The 22,671-nt window shown below is 27.3% G+C and overlaps 1 protein-coding gene across 2 annotated transcripts in view; it reads left to right on the top strand.

Annotated features, from left to right (window-relative positions):
- Positions 1–2,195: 2,195 nt before the first annotated feature.
- Positions 2,196–22,671, top strand: part of Ten-m (teneurin transmembrane protein Ten-m) — a 394,884-nt gene continuing 374,408 nt past the window's right edge. For both annotated transcript variants that reach the window (XM_075305335.1, XM_075305334.1), the window contains exon 1: positions 2,196–4,355. In XM_075305335.1, the coding sequence (XP_075161450.1) occupies positions 4,034–4,355 (322 nt within the window). In that variant the 5' untranslated portion in view covers positions 2,196–4,033. The remainder of the gene's footprint in view (positions 4,356–22,671) is intronic.

Raw genomic sequence — 22,671 nt, 5'->3', positions numbered from 1 at the left:
TACCAAAGCAGGACTCTTTTTCTCCGGTTGTCAAAGGCGGAGAATAAAATCAACCTTGTAACTGTTCGCTATGATCAGCTACAGTATTCTTTGTGTGGTATACTACCTGATCTAGAGGCTCTGGTTTAATGATAATGACCTTACCTAAATATATCGTGATCCCCTAATACACGAGATATATAGTTCGGCATATGAGGGAAGACGTAATTCATACGATGGACCGGGTAAAGAGAAAAACAATCCGAATACTGGTTTATACGGGGTATATGTCGACATGAGACAAAGAAATTTAAAACAAGTTTTGAGCTAACTATGCATAAAGTGGGCCCTATGAAAAACTTTCTATAATTGATTTATCTAGGCATTGACATTCGAGTAATATGCCTGTTTGTGTTCAAATACCAAAACTTCAATATTTTATGGCCTAAGTATATGGTGGGTTTAACATTTTATCTTTTTATTTGCATAAGAAAAATAAATCTGCACATTATCTTTATATTCTCCTTCTGGCAAATAACAACTAAGTATCTTTTTAAACAATCCAGCAAGCGTCGGTTCTAACATCCCTTAACGAAACTTTTGCTGCATAAAAGAATTCATGGCTGCTTCCGTAACCCCTTAATTATTTCAACGAATTTGGTTGGCTGTTGCATGCAGACGGATTGTTAAGGTTATGTGTTTTGAGATACATTTAACGAATGTTTTCTTTTTGGTTGAGAGAGATAAAAAGTAAACAAATGAATATACAGTTGGTATTCAATACTCATTGACTCTCTCTCTCTCTCTCTCTCTTTTATTCAAATATCTGTTAACATTTCTACAGAAAACATTGGTCTCTATTGGCATATGTTGCTGTTGGGTCTTTCGCTCTCTGTTTATGTTTATAAACATACATAGTTTGGTGGGCTATTTAATCTACGAATGAATGCATAGAGATCATTGGTATCTCACCTTATTAAAGTATCTCATAGTAGCAGATTTTACCTTCAACTCTCTTTCTCTCACTCTCTCTCTCTCTCCAAATGCCTTATTCTCATGGTTTTCATTTTGTGTTTTGATGTTTTTACCCAGTGTTGCCAATTTGGTGCTTTTAGCACCAAATTTAGTGCTTTTTGATTTCTAAAAAGCACCAAATTGCCTTTTTGGTGCCATTCCAAAAAAAGCACCAACTTGGTGCTTTCTGGCATTTTCATTTAGTGCTTTTGGTGCTTTTTTTATTTTGAACAGTATTAAGTTTAATTGATACAAAAATTTTGATTAGACTTTCAAGAGCCGAAGAAACTCAAATTAATTGCCAAATATAGAATTTGATTGTTATGAAGTTGGTATTGATTATTTTTTAATTAATATTGTTATTTAGGGTATTCTGTAGGAAGACTCCTTCCATATATTAATATAGACTCCTTCCACATATTAATATTTTGAAAGTTGAAAAACATCACTGATCAAAATGAATTGGACGAAAGCATTAAAACTGATCGAAGTGTATACTTGAATAGCGGTTCATAAAGGTGAGTACTAAGTTCGAGTTTTGCCGCTAAAGTGAAAACTATATCAGTAAAAAAGGCATAAAATTATGCATATTTGCTGCAAATTTTATTATAACTTGATGGGGAATAGCCAAAGGCAAATTTTCACAAAGTTTGTATTCCTTAAAATTGTAATTGTCAAAAAATGACTATTTTAGCAGCTAAACTCGATCTTAATACCCACCTTAACTTCTTAAAATTCAATTCACAAAAGTTCTATAATAGGTACATCTTCGGAAGTTTTTTTTTTTTTTTTTTTTTTTTGTTAGTAGACATTTAATTTTCGATTTTGTGGTGGAAGGTGGTATGTTAAAATTTATAATATTTTTTTGGTGCTTTTTGGCCTTGGGGAGTTGGCAACACTGTTTTTACCCATTGCATGCGTTTGCGGTCGGTTGCCTTAGTTGTGCGGGAGTTTGTGGTGTTTTGTTTCTGGTTTTTCTGACTGTTCTGCTGCTGCGGCTACAGCAGCCTGCAGTTCGTACAATCCCTTCGTTTGCTGTATTGCGCAGGCCTTTTACTAATGCAGTGAGCCCAAATTTAACAGCAACAGAGAGTGCGAGAACAACTGAGCGTATCTCATCTCTTGTTATATGCTCTTTTGCGTACGCATCAACGTCAAGATACACAAAAATTCTTTCAAGCATTTAGTCTTAAAACGTCGCTCGCTGTTTGTAAATCGTTTGAATAACCTAGAGACCGGCGGCCGTTTCATTCGAAATCTCATTGAAAAGAAAGAAAAGAAAAAACCAAATCTCATAAAAATTTTCAGTTTTTCCTTTATGTTGTATTTCATCAAACACACGTACATACATACACACACGCATCAAACAACACCAATACATTTCCCACCATTGCAAAGCCGAAACGGATAACCACACGGTGCATAGAAATGTAATAAATGAAAAATTAAAAGAAATTCCCCCCAAAAAAAAGAAAATATTCCGGGTGTTTTAGTAAGAAAATAAATAAAAGAAAACATTACGCGCGTGTAACCCATTCAAGAAAAACAACAACAAAACAAATTTCTAATAGGGAATTTAAGGAAACCGTGGAAAAAATTTTGTTATTCAAGAAAATCTACATTAAAGAGAAAAATATTCCTGCAAAAGTAAAGTGTTGTGATTTCCCATAAGTGTTGTATTATTTCCCATAAAGTGCTATCTATAAAAGAAAATTGATTTTCCTTAAATGTTTAAAACGCCCTTTTTCCTTAAAGCAAAATGAATCTGTAAAGAAAAAAAAAGTAATTAAAGGAATTTTAAAAGCATATAAATGGCACTTGACCTGCCATAGTGGAGAACCCCTCACCCCCAAAAAAAACAAAAAGTCTGGGGTACCTACCATAAACAAAAACAACAGATTAAAATTACAAAGGGCCCAAATTACAACAACAATTTTCTTTTCCAACGAATAGGAGTTTTGGCATATTCCTGCCCCAATAATAATAACAACAACGACGACGACATACAAACGATAGGAGGAAACAGCAAAAAGGATATTGCTCCTCGCTTTGGCCCAAGGCATTTTATTTAAAAATATATTTGAGCATTTATTGCCACAGCCAGAGGGCGTTGAACGAAGGACCAAAGGAATCTCTATAAAACGACGAACATCACACACACACACGCACCCGCACTTATATGAATAAACAAGAACAACAACAATAAAAACACAACGACAAGTGCCAACAATACTAAAGGCCGGGGAGAAGAAAAAATCCCAAAACAAAAAAAAAAAAACATTTGAAAAATTTCATTGAAAAAAGGCTGTCTGTCTGATTGGTATTGAACCTCCAAAAAAATCAATAGCAGATAGAAGAGAGAAGATAAAAACCTCTTTAAATCAAAAAGGAAAAAACACTACCTCCCATACCTCTCTAACAAAAACAAAAGAAAATTTGCCAACAATTTTAAAGGCATTAGAAAATTTTTTTCAACGAAAACAACAACAAAGAATCATGTAAAATTATTTAGAGAAAATAAATAAACAAAAATGTTTAATTATCCGTTAAAACACAACAACAAAAAATGATCCTTAAACTAAAGTGAGAATTTCCTAAGAAATAACAAACAAAATCCCCCCTTATTTGTGTTCTCTCAAAAATTGTGTGAGTGAATTTTCTCTAAACAAAAAACGATCTCTTTTATCTCTAAGTGCCCATGCAATCATCATTACTACTACAACAACGAAGATCATCGTTAATCATCACAAGTGTTAGTGTGTGGTATAGCAAGAGAGGGGAATAGGCTTATCTTTCTCGAGTCTAAACTAAGCTTAGCCCATTTTGCCTGATACCCTCTCGCTCTCAGTTTCTCTTTTTCATATTCTCCTACTACTACTTTCCTTTGGGCCTTGGGTAGCGGTTTTAATCCGCCTATAAAACCATCAAAATTAAGTTCTCCAAGCAAAATCATCATCATCCGGCATACCGTCACGCTGAGAACATCTACGACGGTGACACCGATACCGACGACGACGAATGTCCTCTAGAATCGTCCACCATGAATCCCTATGAATATGAAACCACCTTGGATTGTCGTGATGACACAAGAGCGGTGGGTGGTGGTGGTGGTGGCGGCGGTGGTGGAGGTGGTGGCTCAATGACCCCACGTCATCCACATAGTTCTGCATCAACAGCGACGGCATCACAGCAGAATACCCTGCATCATCAAAATCATCAGAATTTTCAATTGCAACAGCACCAAGCCGCCGATTCACAATCATCCTATTATGATTATGAATATCAACATTTGCCACATCGGGCAAATGACACACAACCTCCTTCTTCAACGTCAACAGCAGCCCGCACACATGGTAGACAAGGTAGGTTTCATGCCATATACTCGTACAGTGTGCGTGCATGCATATGCATGTTAATTCTAAAGTGGAAAAGTGTAAGCCTTAAATGACCTAGAGAGATTCTATGAGAAAGGTTTAACGCATTTAATTGTGGACAAAATTCACTAATAAGCAAAGAACTAGAAAAATTAGGGAAAATTTGAAAAAAGGGAATAAAATCTGGAAAAACTTAAATATAGCACATATATAATTATTTCTAATAATTAATTGGCTAAAAAATTTTTTGCCAACAATTGTGGAATTTTCTATTTGAAAACCTTGTTCCAAAAAAACTATAGAAAACGGGCCAAAATCGTATAAACCCTGTCCGACAAGTCTTAAAATGTAATATTTTTGCAAAAATGTCAGCATAGTTTAGTCACTTACCATATCTGTGATAACAACATAAATTTTACTGTGATATTAGTTTAATTTAATTATTTTGCAATTATTAAATACATGTTTAATTTTATGCTGAATTAGTATCGCATTTAATTTTTTAAATATTATTTTTGCCAATATAATTGGTAACAAATTGAATCTCCAATAAAAAGGAAGCATCCCCAATGAGGCTGGAAATAATCCCATTGAAACGTTGGATGAAAATAAGGGGATAATTAAGCCCAACAAACAAACTTTAAAAAATTCATAATCCGAAAATATTTATTGATTTTTTTTCTGATTAATAACTATATTTAGTTTATCGAAAAATTCCAATATTTATTTTTTTATGAAAATTTCTAATAAAAACATAAACAAAACTAAATCTAAGACTTGTCCAAAAGAACAAAATAGGATATCTCTGGAAGATTTTAAAAAGTTATTTTTGTAGAAAACCTTCCATTTATCGCTGGATATTAAACAACTCCCCCTTGAAGCTAAATTTTTGCCGGTTAATCCACCATACTTATATGTACGATCTTGTTTCTTTTTTTTTGACAGCTATGAATTTCTAACATGACACAATTATTACTGTTTATTCACACCTTTGTTTTCTATTCTTGAAATTTAAATAAATTCAAATGAATTTTCTATGCATATGCATGTTTGAACAATATGATGATGACACAAACATTTTCGACTAGTTTTATTGGACTGAACATGTTTCAGTAGATTAGGTTTTATACTAAATCCAAAATCTATGAATTTATATTCGGTCAATATAAGAAAAAAAAAAATAAACCGTAAATAACTAAATAGGCAATCGAGTTTAGTTATTCTATTGTTGTGCAGTTTTTAATATTAGGTGATGAAATAGATGTTGCGATATTTTATATCCTTAATCACATTGATGGCAATGAATATGGAGCGAAGTAATTAAACATTTTAACAAAATTTCCTATAGAAATAAAATTTTGACAAAATTTTCCATAGAAATAAAAAATAAAAATTTCAATAGAACAAACATTTTGATAAAGTTTTCTATAGAAATAAAATTTTGACAAAATTTTCTATAGAAATAAAATTTTGACAAACTTTTCTATAGAACAAAAATTTTGGCAAAATTTTCTGTAAAAATAAAATTTTGAAAAAAAATTCTATAGAAATAAAATTTTGAAAAAAATTTCTATAGAAATAAAATTTTGACAAAAAAAAACTGACACAATTTTCTATTGAAATTAAATCTTAACAAAATTTTCTATAGAATAAATTTTTAACAAAATTTTCTATAGAAATAAATTTTTGACAATTTGACAAAATTTCCTATAGAAATTAAATTTTGACAATATTTTGTATAGAAATTAAATTTTGACAAAATTTGCTATAGAAATAAAATTTTGACAAAATTTGCTGTATAAAAATTATTTAGACAAAATTTTCTATAGAACTAAAATTTTGATAAAATTTTCTATAGAAATAAAATTTTGATAAAATTTGCTATAGAAATAAAATGTTGACAAAATTTATTATAGAAATAACATTTTGACAAAATTTATTATAGAAATAACATTTTGACAAAATTTTCTATAGAAAAAAAAACCTGACAAAATTTTCTATATAAATAAAATTTTGACAAAATTTTCTATAGAAATAAATTTCTGACAAAATTTTCTATAGAAATAAAATTTTGACAAAATATGCTATAGAAATAAAATTTTGACAAAATTTGCTATAGAAATAAAATTGTGACAAAATTTGCTATAGAAGTAAAATTTTGACATTTTCTATAGAACTAAAATTTTGATACAATTTTCTATAGAACTATAATTTTGACAAAATTTTCTATAGAAATGCAATTTTGACAATATGAGCCAATCATTAGTCATTATTTATTATGATTGTATTTTTATACCCTCCACAATAGAATGGGGGTATATTAACTTTGTCATTCCGTTTGTAACACATCGAAATATTGCTCTAAGACCCCATAAAGTATATATATTCTGGGTTGCGGTGAAATTCTGAGTCGATCTGAGCATGTCCATCCGTCCGTCCGTCTGTTGAAATCACACTAACTTCCGAACGAAACAAGCTATCGACTTGAAACTTGGCACAAGTAGTTGTTATTGATGTAGGTCGGATGGTATTGCAACTGGGCCATATCGGTCCACTTTTACGTATAGCCCCCATATAAACGGACCCCCAAATTTGGCTTGCGAGGCCTCTAAGAGAAGCAAATTTCATCCGATCCGGCTGAAATTGGTACATGGTGTTAGTATATGGTCTCTAACAACCATGCAAAAATTGGTCCACATCGGTCCATAATTATATATAGCCCCCATATAAACCGATCCCCAGATTTGAACTCCGGAGCCTCTTAGAGGAGCAAAATTCATCCGATCTCTAACAACCATGCAAAAATTGGTCCATATCGGTCCATAATTATATATAGCCCCCATATAAACCGATTCCCTGATTTGGTTGCGGATCCTCTAAGAGCAGCAAATTTCATCCGATCCGGCTGAAATTCGGTACATGGTATTAGTATATAGTCTCTAAGAACCATTCAAAAATTTGTCCATATTAGTCCATAATTATATATAGCCCCTATATAAACCGATCCCCATATTTGAACTCCGGAGCCACTTGAACGAGCAAAATTCATCCGATCCGGTTAAGATTTGCAACGTGGTGTTAATATATGGCCGCTAATATCCATGCCAAAATTGGTCCATATCGGTCTATAGTTATATATAGCCGATCCCCAATCACACAAAAATTGGTCCATATCGGTTCATAATCATGCTTGCCACTCGAGCAAAAATAATCTAGCAAAATTTTATTTCTATAGAAAATTTTGTCAAAATTTTATTTCTATAGAAAATTTTGTCGAAATTTTATTCCTATTGAAAATTTTGTCAAATTTTATTTCTATAGAAAATTTTGGCAAAATTTTATTTCTGTAGAAAATGTTGTCAAAATTTTACTTCCATAGAAAATGTTGTTAAAAATTTATTTTGTCAAAATTTTATTTCTATAGAAAATTATGTCAAAATGTTATTTCTATAGGAAATTTTGTTAAAATCGTATTTCTATAGAAAAATTTGTCCAAATTTTACTTCCATGGAAAATGTTGTCAAAATTTTATTTTGTCAAAATTTTATTTCTATAGAAAATTTTGTCAAACTTAATTACATACGTATTTAAACGGCCATTTTATGTTTAATATATACCACGTATGGACTACGGTATTAGGAAGTTTTAAGATACCTTGTCATCGGCAAAAGTTACCGCAACCCAAGTAATTCGATTGTGGATGACAGTCTTCAGTAGAAGTTTCTACGCAATCCATGGTGGAGGGTACATAAGCTTCGGCCTGGCCGAAGTTACGGCCATATATACTTGTTATAGAACTACAATTTTGACACAATACAGACGGACGGACCGACGATTAAGGTGTAAATGGACAAACAAACCAAAAAACAGTTGGCCGGGACAGCCATTAGCACAGATCAACAAACGTAATTTAATACAGAACGTCAAATACATACATATGTATATATGGCTTAGTTATTGGACCATTGTAAACTTGTTTTATTCTTCCATTTGAATTAACTTTTTTCTGATGACCCAAAGGGTCCACTGTGTAAAATTTTGTAATAAGCTTATTTTTTGTGGAGTCTCATAAACAACGGAATTATGAACAATAATTTAAGATTTTCGGAAGTTGTATTTTTACAAAAGAAGAAAACAAAAAGAAACAATCATAAAAGATTTTATTGCTTGTAAAACCAAATAAAACCCCATATAAGAAACAAAACCAATAAAATGATAGAGAAAAACCTCTGTTTTCGTAAAACGGTTATAAGGGTTTTTGTTTAGTGGGTGCCAAAGCCAAAACCAAAAACTCTCCATATATCTAAACATAGGATTTCTGGTCAACTAAAGATTATGGCCATTTATTTAAATAAAATGACCTCCAAATGATTTAAGCTTCTTCGGATTTATTAATCAAAATAATAAAAATGAAATTTGCCAGTTTCATATGTACTTTCATGGCTTTGACAATTGAACATTACCCAATTATATCATCTAAAGTCTATGCGTGCCTCTGGGGTCTAGAAGGGATTACAATATATTTCTGTTTTATAGTTTGTAGTGTCTACTGCTTCAATTAAAAATAATGATAACTCTTTTGGGAAAATTAAAAAAAATTGTGTTTTTACGAAATTTTCTATTAAACCCCAATATTATGAAGTAGCAAACACATAGATAGGCCTCTAACTGTTACAAAAAAATGGATAAATATTTTCGAAAATGCTACAATAATCTATGTGTGATTGTCCGTTCATCTAAGGTTGTTTATGAACTAATCTCCATGAAACTCAATGGCGAGTTTTTAATTGGATTATATTGAAATATATGGGCTAATAGGATTTTTTACTTCTAATAAAAAGGCTTGTTAATAGTTTCGAAAAAAATATGTTGCCTTCCCAGCAAAAAAATTTGGAAGTTCTTCCAAAGGCACAACTTTAAAATCACTTCCAGAAGATGCACTCCCAATGATGTTCTTTATTTTAACTCCCCAGGAAGTTCTTTAAATTCAATTTTTTATAACATGGTTTTTTCATACTTTTAATGGATAATTTTAACTTTTTTTGTTTCAAATAGGTTAAAAACAGAATAAAAATTTCTAAAATGGTACAAATCATTTACATTTTGTCGAAAAAAATGTTTAACCCTATCTGAAAAAATTGTGAATTTTTGAAAATATTTGAGGTCAAACGTTTCCGCCAAGCGTTAGAATCCATTAAAAATTATAAAAAATTATAAAAATTATTTATTTGACAAAATATTACAGAATTTTTTAATTTACATCCAAAACATTGAATTCGGATCACACCTAAAGAAGTGCTGCAAATTCAGTGCAACGGCTGTTGAAATGGAGGACTTCCGTCCTATGACAAGCCTATGTTAAATTCATCGCTTCTGCGTCAATTTTGCACCACTTCCGGATCCAAAAAGAACATTACGTTTTTTTTTTACTTTTTTGGCGACGCTTTTTTTGCTGGGTTGGTATTACACTACTTTTTCCCTCAGCTATGATAGTGTCCTTAATGTTTTTCCAATCAATTTCGGGAAGATTACACATTTTATTCCAATCGTAATCGCCATTAGTCAATTTTATTTTTCGCTCCTTAAAAGAATTGAAGAACAATCAATGCAATAAAATTTTCTGGTCATTGACAGAATATTCAATATTATACGTCCGAGTTTCTTTCAATTTTAAACGTTCAATTATGGGATGCAGAGCTTTAGTACATAAAACCCTAACAAAAAGACTTCAGGTAACCACTCTAGGGAAAGAATCTCATATTCTACGATTTGAAAACAGGGCCCCTGCCCAACGAGAATTTATGCCCGCTGTTCCGGTTTACGAATTTGCACAATTTTCCTCAATCGCTAGTTTTCGAACCACAATGAATTATAATACAGAATTTTTACATACCGTTCTTATGGATCAGGAAATTAAATGGAAGAAATTTCTTGGCAAAATATGAAATGGTTCAGAAGTTATTGACAGTTAACAGTTTTGCGAATTCGTATATCACATTTACTTTGGAAGGTTAGCATGAAAAGTCTTTTGTCTCTTCATCAGCGTTGCCAGTATTTTTCTAACTCTCGTCCCCAAACTGGGACTCTTTCACCCCCCAAAAATTCTCAATTTAAGTTTAAAGTTCCTCACAAAAATCCCCAATACATTTTTGAAAAAAAAAAAACAAGTATATACGGCCGTAAGTTCGGCCAGGACGAAGCTTAACATACCCTCCACCATGGATTGCGTAGAAACTTCTTCTAAACACTGCCATCCACAATCGAATTACTTGAGTTGCGGTAACGCTTGCCGATGGCAAGGTATATTAAAACCTCCTAACACCGTCTTCTAAATTGTAAGTAAGTCCATACGTGGTATATATTAAATCCAAAAATACCAATCAAATACGTACAGTATGTCAAGAAAGTGTTTTGACAATAGGATAAAACTTATGTTTTGTTCCAAAATTAAATATAATTTAATTTTAAAAAATATTTTATTATGTATTTTGCAAATTATACATATTTTATTTTTCTCAAAACGAATTAACATTTAGATTTTTACTTCAATTATTTCTGGAATTTGAAATATTTGGCAATGTCAAAAGACTTTCTTGACATACTGTATATAATTCAGTTTGACAAGGTTTTCGATAGAAATAAAATTTTGACAAAATTTTCTATAGAAATAACATTTTAACAAAGTTTTCGATAGAAATAAAATTTTGACAAAAATTTCTATAGAAATGAAATTTTGACAAAATTTTCTATAGAAATTAAATTTTAACAAAATTTTCTATAGAAATAAAATTTTAACAAAATTTTGACATAATTTTTTTTTTCTATAGAAAATGGAAATAAAATTTTGACAAAAGTTTCTATAGAAATAAAATTTTGATAGATTATTTTTGGCTCGAGTGGCAACCATGATTATGAACCGATATGGACCAATTTTTGTGTGATTGGAGATCGGCTATATATAACTATAGACCAATATGGACCAATTTTGGTATGGTTGTTAGCGTCCATATACCAACACCACGTTCCAAATTTGAACCGGATTGGATGAATTTTGCTCCTCCTAGAGGCTCCGGAGGTCAAATCTGGAGAACGGTTTATATGGGGGCTATATATAATTGTGAACCGATGTGGACCAATTTTTGCAGGGATGTTAGAGATCATATACTAACACCAAGTTCGACATTTGAACCTGATCGGATGAATTTTGCTCCTCCAAGAGGCTCCGGATCGGATGAATTTTGCTCCTCCAAATTTGGGGATCGGTTTATATGGGGGCTATATATAATTATAGACCGATATGGACCAATTCTGGTACGGTTGTTAGAGATCATATACTAACACCATGTTCCAAATTTCAACCGGATCGGATGAAATTTGCTTCTCTTAGAGGGTCCGCAAGCCAAATCTGGGGATCGGTTTATATGGAGGCTATATATAATTATGGACCGATGTTGACGAATTTTAGCATGGTTATTCGAGACAATATACCAACATCATGTACCAAATTTCAGCCAGATCGGATGAAATTTGCTTCTCTTTGAGGCTCCGCAGCCAGATCGGATGAAATTTGCTTCTCTTTGAGGCTCCGCAAACCAAATCTGGGGATCGGTTTATATGGAGGCTATATATAATTATGGACCGATGTGGACGAATTTTAGCATGGTTATTCGAGACAATATACCAACATCATGTACCAAATTTCAGCCGGATCGGATGAAATATGCTTTACTTAGAGACTCCGCAAGCCAAATCTGAGGGTCCATTTATATGGGGGGCTATACGGACTCGGGCCTATAAAATTTAGGCCCGAGTCCTCACGAAATGATTTAACAATTATAGAAAAATTTCTTAGTCAAGCTGAGTATAATTATAAATTACAGCTTGAGCTCCAAAAATGAAATCTTGTGTCCTTTTCTAGGCCAAATACTCCAGGTGCACCCCTTTGTATGCCATTTTTAAATTTTGACAATGCGCTGTCCTTATTTTTATAATCTTTTAGAAATAAAAATACTTTAATTAAACTAAACCGATATCGAAAAAAATCCCCACAAATATACGCCAAATTTATTGAAATTCCTCACTATACTCAAAAATTTCGTCCTCATCCACGAAAAAATATCATCACTGTTCTTTTTTTTAACGTGAATTAGAGTTCAGTAATAAAATCATAATACAAGTAATATGGATGGTGCTGGGCGAACTTCTATTGAAAAGACGTATTTCAGTCACTCTAAGACAAGTTAACATCCGACGAAATATGAACCGAAACTCTTCCCAAGCAATTTCTAAATAAAACCCCATACGGTTCCTCTCAGTGGTTCATGTCACAAACTTAAAATCTCCAAAAAATAAACAAAATTCCTTTCGTAATCCTTCTTTTATAACAAAGTCCTTATTTTGTGCCCTTCTTCCCTTCATCTTTGTTTTGTTGTATAACCTTCTTATTCTTATTATCAACTCTATTTTCGAATGTAATTTTTTTTGTTTGTATGCTTCATTTGACATTTGAATATTCTTAAAACTGTCAAATTTTCATGCAACGAAAGGATGTCTATTTTCGCTTCCTTCTCTTCAAGTCAATATTTAAAATGAAATTCCGATTTCCGTTGATGGCATTACTACTTTGGTTCCGTTTCCACCCGCCTCCCATCACCATCACAACTTGTTTGTGATTTATGTTGTAGTATTTTTTAAGGACGTTGTTTTTTTTTTCTATGTAGTTTCCTTCTTTTTTTATCAATAGGGTTCCTGCTTTTACTAGCATCCAGTTGATATGTCGATTATATATTTTTTTGCGCAATCTTTTTTTTCGATCTTCTCTGGTGTTAGCATATTTTTGACAGCTGTCGCAACAGTAATAAGTTGAAAAGAGCGGTAAGCATAGTGGTTATGGCAATGTATAGTTAGTTTAAGGACAAGAAAACAAGATTTTTTGTTAGTGGAATTCCAGGATAAGCTTGAATAGTAAGTTGACAAACTACCATAGAAATTGTTAATCTTTTTGTTTGATTTCTGCTTTTGATTTCTTCGTTTTTTCCGGAGAAAAGTTCATTCCGTAACCTTTTGAAATAGTCGAAATATTTGTTATTGACATGTTTGAATGAACATGATGAAAACCATAAAAACAAAAAAAATCATATGCGTTTTAGATTATATTTTACCAGGAGAAATGGCAAAACACAACGGGGAGAAGATACTATTGAATTTACTTAACTGAAAATTTTTAAAATAAAATTAAATTTAAAATAAAATTTAATCTAAAATTAAAAAAAAAAATAAATATAAAATTAAATTTTAACTAAAATTACAATTAAAATTAAAATTACAATTCAAATTAAATTAGAATAATTAATTAATTTAATTTTAAATTTTAGTTTAAACTTAAAGTTTAATTTTAAATTAACTGATTCATTTAAATTTTAATTTAAAATTAAAATTACGTTAAATTAACTTAAATTCAAGATTAAAATTAAAATCAAAATAACTTCTTTAAATTTAAAATTCAAATTAAATTAAAAATTAATTAAAATTAATTAATTTAATTTTAAATTTAAAATTAAATTAAAAATTAATTGAAATTAAATAATTTAATTTTAAATTTAAAATTAAAATTAAACCAAAAATTAATTAAAATTAATTAATTTAATTTTAAATTTAAATTTCAAATTAAATTTAAAGTTTGAATTTAAATTTAAATTTAAATCTAAAAAATGTATACTAAACTATTGCGAAACTTATTGACATTTATAAAGGTTGAAAAAACTCGTTATTTTAAAACATAAATTAAATTAATCTATTTTTTTAATCTAATTTTAATTAATAAATTTAAATTTAAACTAAATTAAAAATTAATTAATAATTTAATTTTATGTTAAATTTAAATGTAAATGTAAATATAAATTTAAATAATAAATAAATTCAAATTTAAAATTAAAACTAAATTAAAAACAAAATTTTCTTTAGAAATAATGTTTTAAGAAAATTTTCTATAAAATAAAATTTTAACAAAATTTCCTATAGAACTAAATTTTGACAAAATTTTCTATACAAATAACATTTTGACAAAAAATTTCTATAGAAATAAAATTTTGACACAATTTTCTATAGCAATAAAAAAATGTTGGCAAAATGTTCTATAAAATAAAATAACATTTAGAAAAATTTCCATAGAAATAAAATTTTGACAAAATTTCCTATAGAAATAAAATGTTGACAAAGTTTTCTATTAAATTAAGAATTATTAAAATTAAATAATTTGATTTTAAATTTAAAATTAAAATTAAACCAAAAATTAATTAATTTAATTTTAAATTTAAATTTCAAATTAAATTTAAATTGAAATCTACAAAATTTATACTAAACTATTGCGAAACTTATTTACATTTATAAAGGTTGAAAAAAACTTGTTATTTTAAAATTAAATTAAATTAATTTTTACTCTACTTTTAATTAATAAATTTAAATTTAAAACTAAATTAAAAATAAATTAATAATTTAATTTAAATGTAAATATAAATATAAATATAAATTTAAATAATAAATAAATTCAAATTTAAAATTAAAACTAAATTAAAAATTATTTAATTATTTAATAATTTAATTTTATGTTAAATTTAAATGTAAATTAAAATTTAATTTGAAATTTCTCTGTTGGTTAAGCTACGCTTGTAGTTTAGTCAATGTATGGTTTTAAGCTGAAATCAAAAAAAAACAACAATCATTTGAAATTTAATTTTAAAATTAAATTAAATTATTTAATAAATTTTAATTTAAAATTAATTTAGGTTTTGACAAAATATTCTATAAAAATAAAATTTGGACAAAATTTTCTTTAGAAATAATGTTTTAAGAAAATTTTCTATAAAATAAAATTTTAACAAAATTTCCTATAGAACTAAATTTTGACAAAATTTTCTATACAAATAACATTTTGACAAAAAATTTCTATAGAAATAAAATTTTGACACAATTTTCTATAGCAATAAAAAAATGTTGGCAAAATGTTCTATAAAATAAAATAACATTTAGAAAAATTTCCATATAAATAAAATTTTGACAAAATTTCCTATAGAAATAAAATGTTGACAAAGTTTTCTATAGAAATAAAATTTTAACAAAATCTTCTATAGAAATAAAATTTTAACTAAATTTTCTTAGGAATAAAATTTTGACAAAAGTTTCCATAGAAATAAAATTATGACAAAACTTTCTATAGTAATAAAATGTTGACAACATTTGCTTTAAAATAAAATAAAATTTTGACAAAATTATCTATATTTCAAATTAAATTATTTAATAAATTTTAATTTAAAATTAAATTAAAATTAATTAAAATTAAATAAAAATAAAAATAATTTCATTTATGCTTTAAAAAACCTATTTGTTTATGATTTTTTATAAATGTAAAAATATTTTCGCAATATTTTAGTTTAGATGTTTTTCCCACTGTCTTCATCTTCCGCTTTAAAAAATCCCTCTGAAATATTCCCCAAATGTTTTACAATTTAAGAAAAATATACATTATTTATAATTAAAACAAGAAGAACGAGTACTTTGGCAAAGTGTTTTCATGTATTTCCACTCATCACTAAAAGTATAGCCATCAAAAAAAGAACATGAGTGTTTCCCATCCCACCATACGTTTTGGCTGGAAAATACAAACATTCGACATACGAAAAATGGGGAAAAAATGGCAAGAGGATCCATTCACTAAAAATATACACACATGAAAAACCACTTAGAGGGGAAAGGGGTGGTGTTAGTGGTGGCGATGGCGATGGTTTTTTGTTTTTGATTTTCGACTATTGGAAACTTGTATCACATGAATGACTACAATCCGATCCTCACCCCTGCTAAGTATGGTGTTATGAAAATTTACAGAGATTTTCTATGACCTTGTCTATGGTTGATGAAATCATTCTAATTGTTTATAGCATTTTGTGTTTTATTTTGTGTTTTTTTCATGTTTTGTGAATTGTTACCACTAAACCAAGGAGTACTCACATAAACAAATTAATTTCGAAAATAGCATTGTTAAAATATACCTAGATTTTTTTTTGTATACATTTGTGGCCATTTCCATGCTTTCCAACCGAGAGTGTGGGAGAGAAAAACAAATAAATTTCCCCTTAGCCACCACAAAACACGTGTGGGGACGAGAGCCCTGAAGTTCAGTGTGAGTTGGTAAATTGTTGAAAGAAACAAAAACGGAAATTAAAATTCTAAACATTTTGTTTTGTGTTTTGCATTTTCTCAATTGCTGGCCATTTTTGGTTTGGCCAGGCTAGCTTTCAAAGGCAAATTTTTCTAAGTAGCCCGTCGAGAGGTGTTAATAATTTCTTGGATTTTTTAATTTCCACTCCCTCTGTCTCTCTCTATCTCTCCCTGGGGGTTGCAAATTGTGCGAAAAAAGCGAATGTTTTTTTTAATCTAAACACTTTTTGATTATGCTAAAAAATTATTGTTTAAAGTTTAGAGGATTTACATTGTGTCGACAGATTTATTTTCACCACAGATTTACTCAGTATTTTTCTGCAAAAAGCAAATGACTAGAATAAATGTTGAGGGTTTTTATTTTTAACCATTAGCTTATTTATGCATATATTATAAAATAATTTATTTGGTTTTTTTTTGTTTTAATTTTTTTTTATAAACAAATATGAAAATCATTTCGCATTGGTTTGGGGCCAGGCCTGATGACGGAAACGGATGTGTTAACTACTATGGATTTATATTGTTTATCAAGTGATGAAATTCAGGCATGGCAATTGTTGAAAAATTCGCTATAAACATGTTAATTAAAAGATAGGTTAAAGCGAAACTATACAGAGAAAAATTTATGGAAAAATAAAGTGATTTATTTGAATTTGTTTAATTATTATGGCATTATAATTTATCTAAAAAATTAAAAATTTTTTAAAAACATTTTATTTCAGTCGTATTGATATCAATAAAATTTCGCTTAAATTAAATTAATTTATTTAAATTGTATTGTTTTTTTAATTTCAATAATTTTCTATTAATTCATTCAATTTAATTACTTGTATTTAAATTGAAATTAAGTTTCTTCAATAAATGCATAATAATTTATTGTTATATTAATAAAAAAAATAAATAAAATTTCGCTTAAATAAAATTAATTTATTTCAATTGTATTGTTTTTTTTTTTAATTGCAATAATTTTATATTATTCATTCAATTCAATTACATGTATTTAAATTGAAATTAAGTTTCTTCAATAAATGCATAATAATTTATTGTTATATTAATAAAACTACGTAAAATTACTTTACTTTATTTTAAATGAATTTTTCTATAATTAAAAGAAACAAAATATTTTTCCAATTAATGGAAAAACTACAAAAATATATTTTAATTAATGAATGATTTTATATTATATTTTACAAGGAGAAATGGCAAAACACAGAGGGGAGATACTATTAAATTTGCTTTATTGAAAAATTTTAAATTAAATATATTTAAATATATTTTCAATTAACTTAAAAACCATAAATATTATTTATAAAATTTGTATAATTCCAGAAATATATTTTTAATTTATATATAATTTAATTAATGCGTGATCTATTTAACATTAATTTATTTTATTTAAACTGAATTTTGTGTAATTAAAGGATTACCAGTTATTGTAAAAACAATAAATATAATTTGACTGATAAATGAAAATTACTTAAACTTAAAAAATTCACAAGTAAAATAAAATAAAAAAATAACAATATTAAAGTTAAAGTTTAAGTTAAAGAAAAATCAAATAGGATTGCAGTAAATAAAAATAAATATAATCCGAATTCGATTTTCTGTATCCCACAAATACATCTCAAAGTAGAGGTGTGCACGTGAGTAATATTTTACTCACGCCCACGCACACCCACGACGGAAAACTCTTACTCACGCACACTCACGCACGATATTGTTTGGCAGGACTCACGCACACTCACGAAAAGAAAATTTGTACTCACGCACACTCACTAAAATGTCGTGACTCACGAAAAATATCGTGACTCACGAAAAATGTCGTGACTCACGAACAATTTTGCGAGTAATTTACCTTAGCGACATGTCTGAAAACATAAGCATTATTAAAGTCGAGACCGTTATTACACTCTTAACATCCCAGGTGTCACTAAAATTGTAAATGAATTTAACAATTAAGCGCTTTATCTTGGTGAGCGGGATTATTTTCGTGAGCGTAAATCTTTACTCACGCACACTCACGAAGATAATATGTTCGTGACTACGCTCATGCACGACGTTTTGGTTTTTTAATTAAGCTCACGCACACTCACGCCGTTGCCATGAGCGTGACTCACGCGTGAGTTGTGAAATTTTTCGTGGGTCACGAAAATTTCGTGTCACGTACACACCTCTATTTCAAAGTAAAATTAAAACTAAAGTTAAAAAAATTAAAGTTAAATAAAAATAAAATAAGCCTGCAGTAATTAAGAAAAACGAAAATAATCCGAACTCGACCTTCTTACAGTTTTATTTATTTCATATAATTAAATTCAAATTGGAACTAAAATGAAAATTTCAAATTAAAATTAAAATTAATTAGAATTATAATTATTAGGTATAATTAGAAATAAAAATTAAAACGAAAACTAAACTTAAAACTAATATAAAATTTCAATTAAAATTTATATTTAAATTGAATTAAAAGCTAATATTAAAATTATTTCATATAATTAAATTAAAATTTAAATTTAAAATAAATTAATTCACTTAAAAAATTAATAAATTAAGTGAAAATAATCCGATCCCGAGCGTTTTATTTATTTCATATAATTAAGTTCAAATTGGAACTAAAATGAAAATTTCAAATTAAAATTAAATTAAATTTCAAATTAAAATTAATTATAATTATTAGGTATAATTAGAAATACAAATTAAAACTAATATAAAATTTCAATTAAAATTTATGTTTAAATCAAATTAAAAGTTAATATTAAAATTATTTCATATAATTAAATTAAAATTAAAATTTCATTTATATAATTATAATTATATTTCATTTATATAATTTATAATTATAATTTATTATAATTTTAAAAATTAGAAATAAAAATTAAAACAAAAAAGTTAAATTAAAATGTATGTTTAAATAAAAAAAATTAAAGTTAAATAAAATAAAATAGTTAAATAAAACTAAAATATGCTTGTAGTAAATTTGAAAAACTATAATTCCAATTCGACCCACAAATACATTTCAAATTAAAATTAAATCAAAACTAAAATTAAAATTATATTGAATAAAAATAAAATAAGGCTGCAGTAATGAAAAAAAAAATATATCGAATTCGACCTTCATATATTTTATTTATTTCATACAATTAAATAAAAATTGTGATTAAATTAAAATTAAAACTAAATTTGAAATTAAAACTAAAATAAAAATTAAAATTATTGTTAAATAAAAATAAAGTTGGAGTATTTTCTTTTTAAATATTTATTAAATATATTTCGTTAAATTTTACATTGATTCCCACAACACTTGTTATACGAATCATACGGAAAATTGAAAAGATTAAAATATAACTTTTGGCATGATAATTAACATTCCTGGAAAGTGTGGCAAAAAGCATACACACATACCCCCTAAACCGCACTCACACACCCACGTAAATTTTCTTATACAACCACATGAACAAATTCATACTAATAAACTGCCAACATAATCTATAATAATTAAAAAAGCAAATATATACCAAAATTTTCAAACAAGAGTTTGCTTTGATTGCCTGGCGTTACAATAGAATTTAGAACGATACAGCATAAAAAAAAACAAAAACAGGAGAATACGAAAAAGAGTTTGCGTATAAAATACAGCCTAAGGCATTTTTGAAAATCATTCATGCACAAAAATCAGGCAAGGCAGACTGTAGCAGCAGGCAACTACAGTGCCAGACAGACAGAAAATAAAGCAGGTATATACAGAGACAGAAACAGACAGACAAAAATATGGACAGACTTTTAAACCAAGCATCGAGACAGTCATTCAACCATTCAGGGAAAATTAAAAGATGGGGGTTAATTAAAACGCTTATGGTGTTTAAAGTTAAATATTTAAATAATCCACTTTTGTGTAAAAATAAATGTTTAAGTTGCATGGCAAATTTAACCAAAACGGTATGGATTCCAAATCCTTTTGTTTCCCCGCCCAAAGGATGTTATTAAACACATAATACAATCTAATTTTAAATGTGATCTTATTAAGGCCAAAGATTGCACGTTTTCAAGTAATCTAGGGATTTTATAGTCTATACACCGATACACACATGCACACATGTATGCAAGATAGATATGATATAGGCTACTAGGATATTAGCTTCATTCACCAAGGGATTATGTCGTCATACATTACATTAATATTTATGTTGAACAATGCCTTTGTTTCCATCACAAATAGTATATATTGCGCTGAAAGAATTGATAACCTTTTGAGCTGTCTATCATTTTGGATAATCTTGATTTCAAAGGACTTTTCGTGAACATTTGAGGACTTGCCACATCAAAAAAGGAAAAAAAAATAAATGAAAAGAAAAACATTTTTGATAGATGTTTGAAGGGATAACAATTAAAATTTGACTTGTCTATAGAATGATATGACCATTATAATTGACATATGGTTGAAGTTCAGATGAGCAATATAGAAAATCTTGAAATTGATTTTATGTAATTGTTACGCTTTCTATCATATGAACATTGTGCGTTTTTCCTAGAAATTGCCACATTCTTCTGTTAAAAAAGAACAAAAAAGGATTAAAAAAAATTAAATTAAAAAATTAAAAGACAGACATATACCTGAAATTCTTTGAAAAGAATAAAGGAGATAGTGGCAATTCTTATATCTTATATAAAATTTTCTATAGAAATAAAATTTTTACAATATTTTCTATAAAAATTAAAATTTAACAAAATTTTCTACAGAAAACAAGATTTTGACAAAATTTTCCATAGAAATAAAATTTCAATAAAATTTTTTATAGAAATAAAATGTTGACAAAATTTTCTATAGAAATAAAATTTTGAAAAATTTTCTATAGAAATAAACTTTTTACAAAATTTTCTATAGAAATAAAGTTTTTACAAAATTTTCAATAGTAATAAAATTTTGACGAAATTTTCTTTAGAAATAAAATTTTGACAACATTTTCTTTAGAAATAAAATTTTGAATAATTTCCTATAAAAATAAAATGTTGACAAAATTTTCTATAGAAAACAAGATTTTGACAATATTTGTTATAAAAAATTAAAGTTTGAGCAAATTTTCTATAGAAATAAAATTTTGAAAAAATTTTCTTTAGAAATAAAATTTTAACAAAATTTTCTATAGAAATAAAATTTTGAAAAAATTTTCTCTAGAAATTAAATTTTAACAAAATTTTCTATAGAAATAAAATTTTGACAAAATTTTCTATAGAAATAAAATTTTCTACAGAAATAAAATTTTGAAAAATTAAAAAAAAAAAATTTGAAAAATTTTTCCATAGTAATATAATTTTGACAAAATTTTCTATAGAAATAAAATTTTGACAAAATTTTTTATAGAAACAAAATTTTGACAAAATTTTCTTTAGAAATAAAAATTTGACAAAATTTTCTATAAAAATAAAATTTTGACAAAATTTCCTATAAAAATAAAATTTTCTATAGAAAACAATATTTTGACAATATTTTCTATAGAAATAAAATTTTGACAAAATTTTCTATAGAAAACAAGATTTTGACAACATTTGTTATAAAAAATTAAAGTTTGAGCAAATTTTCTATAGAAATAAAATTTTGACAAAATTTTCTTTAGAAATAAAATTTTGACAAAATTTTCAATAGAAAAAAAAATTTGAAAAAATTTTCCATAGTGATAAAATTTGGACAAAATTTTCTATAGAAATAAAATTTTGACAAATTTTTCTTTAGAAATAAAATTTTGACAAAATTTTCTTTAGAAATAAAATTTTGACAAAATTTTCTATAGAAATAAAATTTTCGATAGAAAACAATATTTTGACAAAATTTTCTTTAGAAATAAAATTTTGACAAAATTTTCTATAGAAATAAAATTTTAACAAAATGTTCTATAGAAATTAAGTTTTGACAAAATTTTCTATAGAAATAAAATTTTGACAAAATTTTCTATAGAAATAAAATTTTGACAAAATTTTCTCTAGGAATAAAATTTTGACAAAATTTTCTATAGAAATAAAATTTTTACAAAATTTTCTACAGAAATAAAATTTTGACAAAATTTTCTTTAAAAAAAATTTGAAAAAATTTCCCATAGTA

This window comes from Haematobia irritans, chromosome 4, assembly GCF_050003625.1.
Source record: "Haematobia irritans isolate KBUSLIRL chromosome 4, ASM5000362v1, whole genome shotgun sequence".
NCBI classification, from domain to species: Eukaryota; Metazoa; Arthropoda; class Insecta; order Diptera; family Muscidae; genus Haematobia; species Haematobia irritans.
This window is presented reverse-complemented; position numbering and strand designations above follow the sequence as displayed.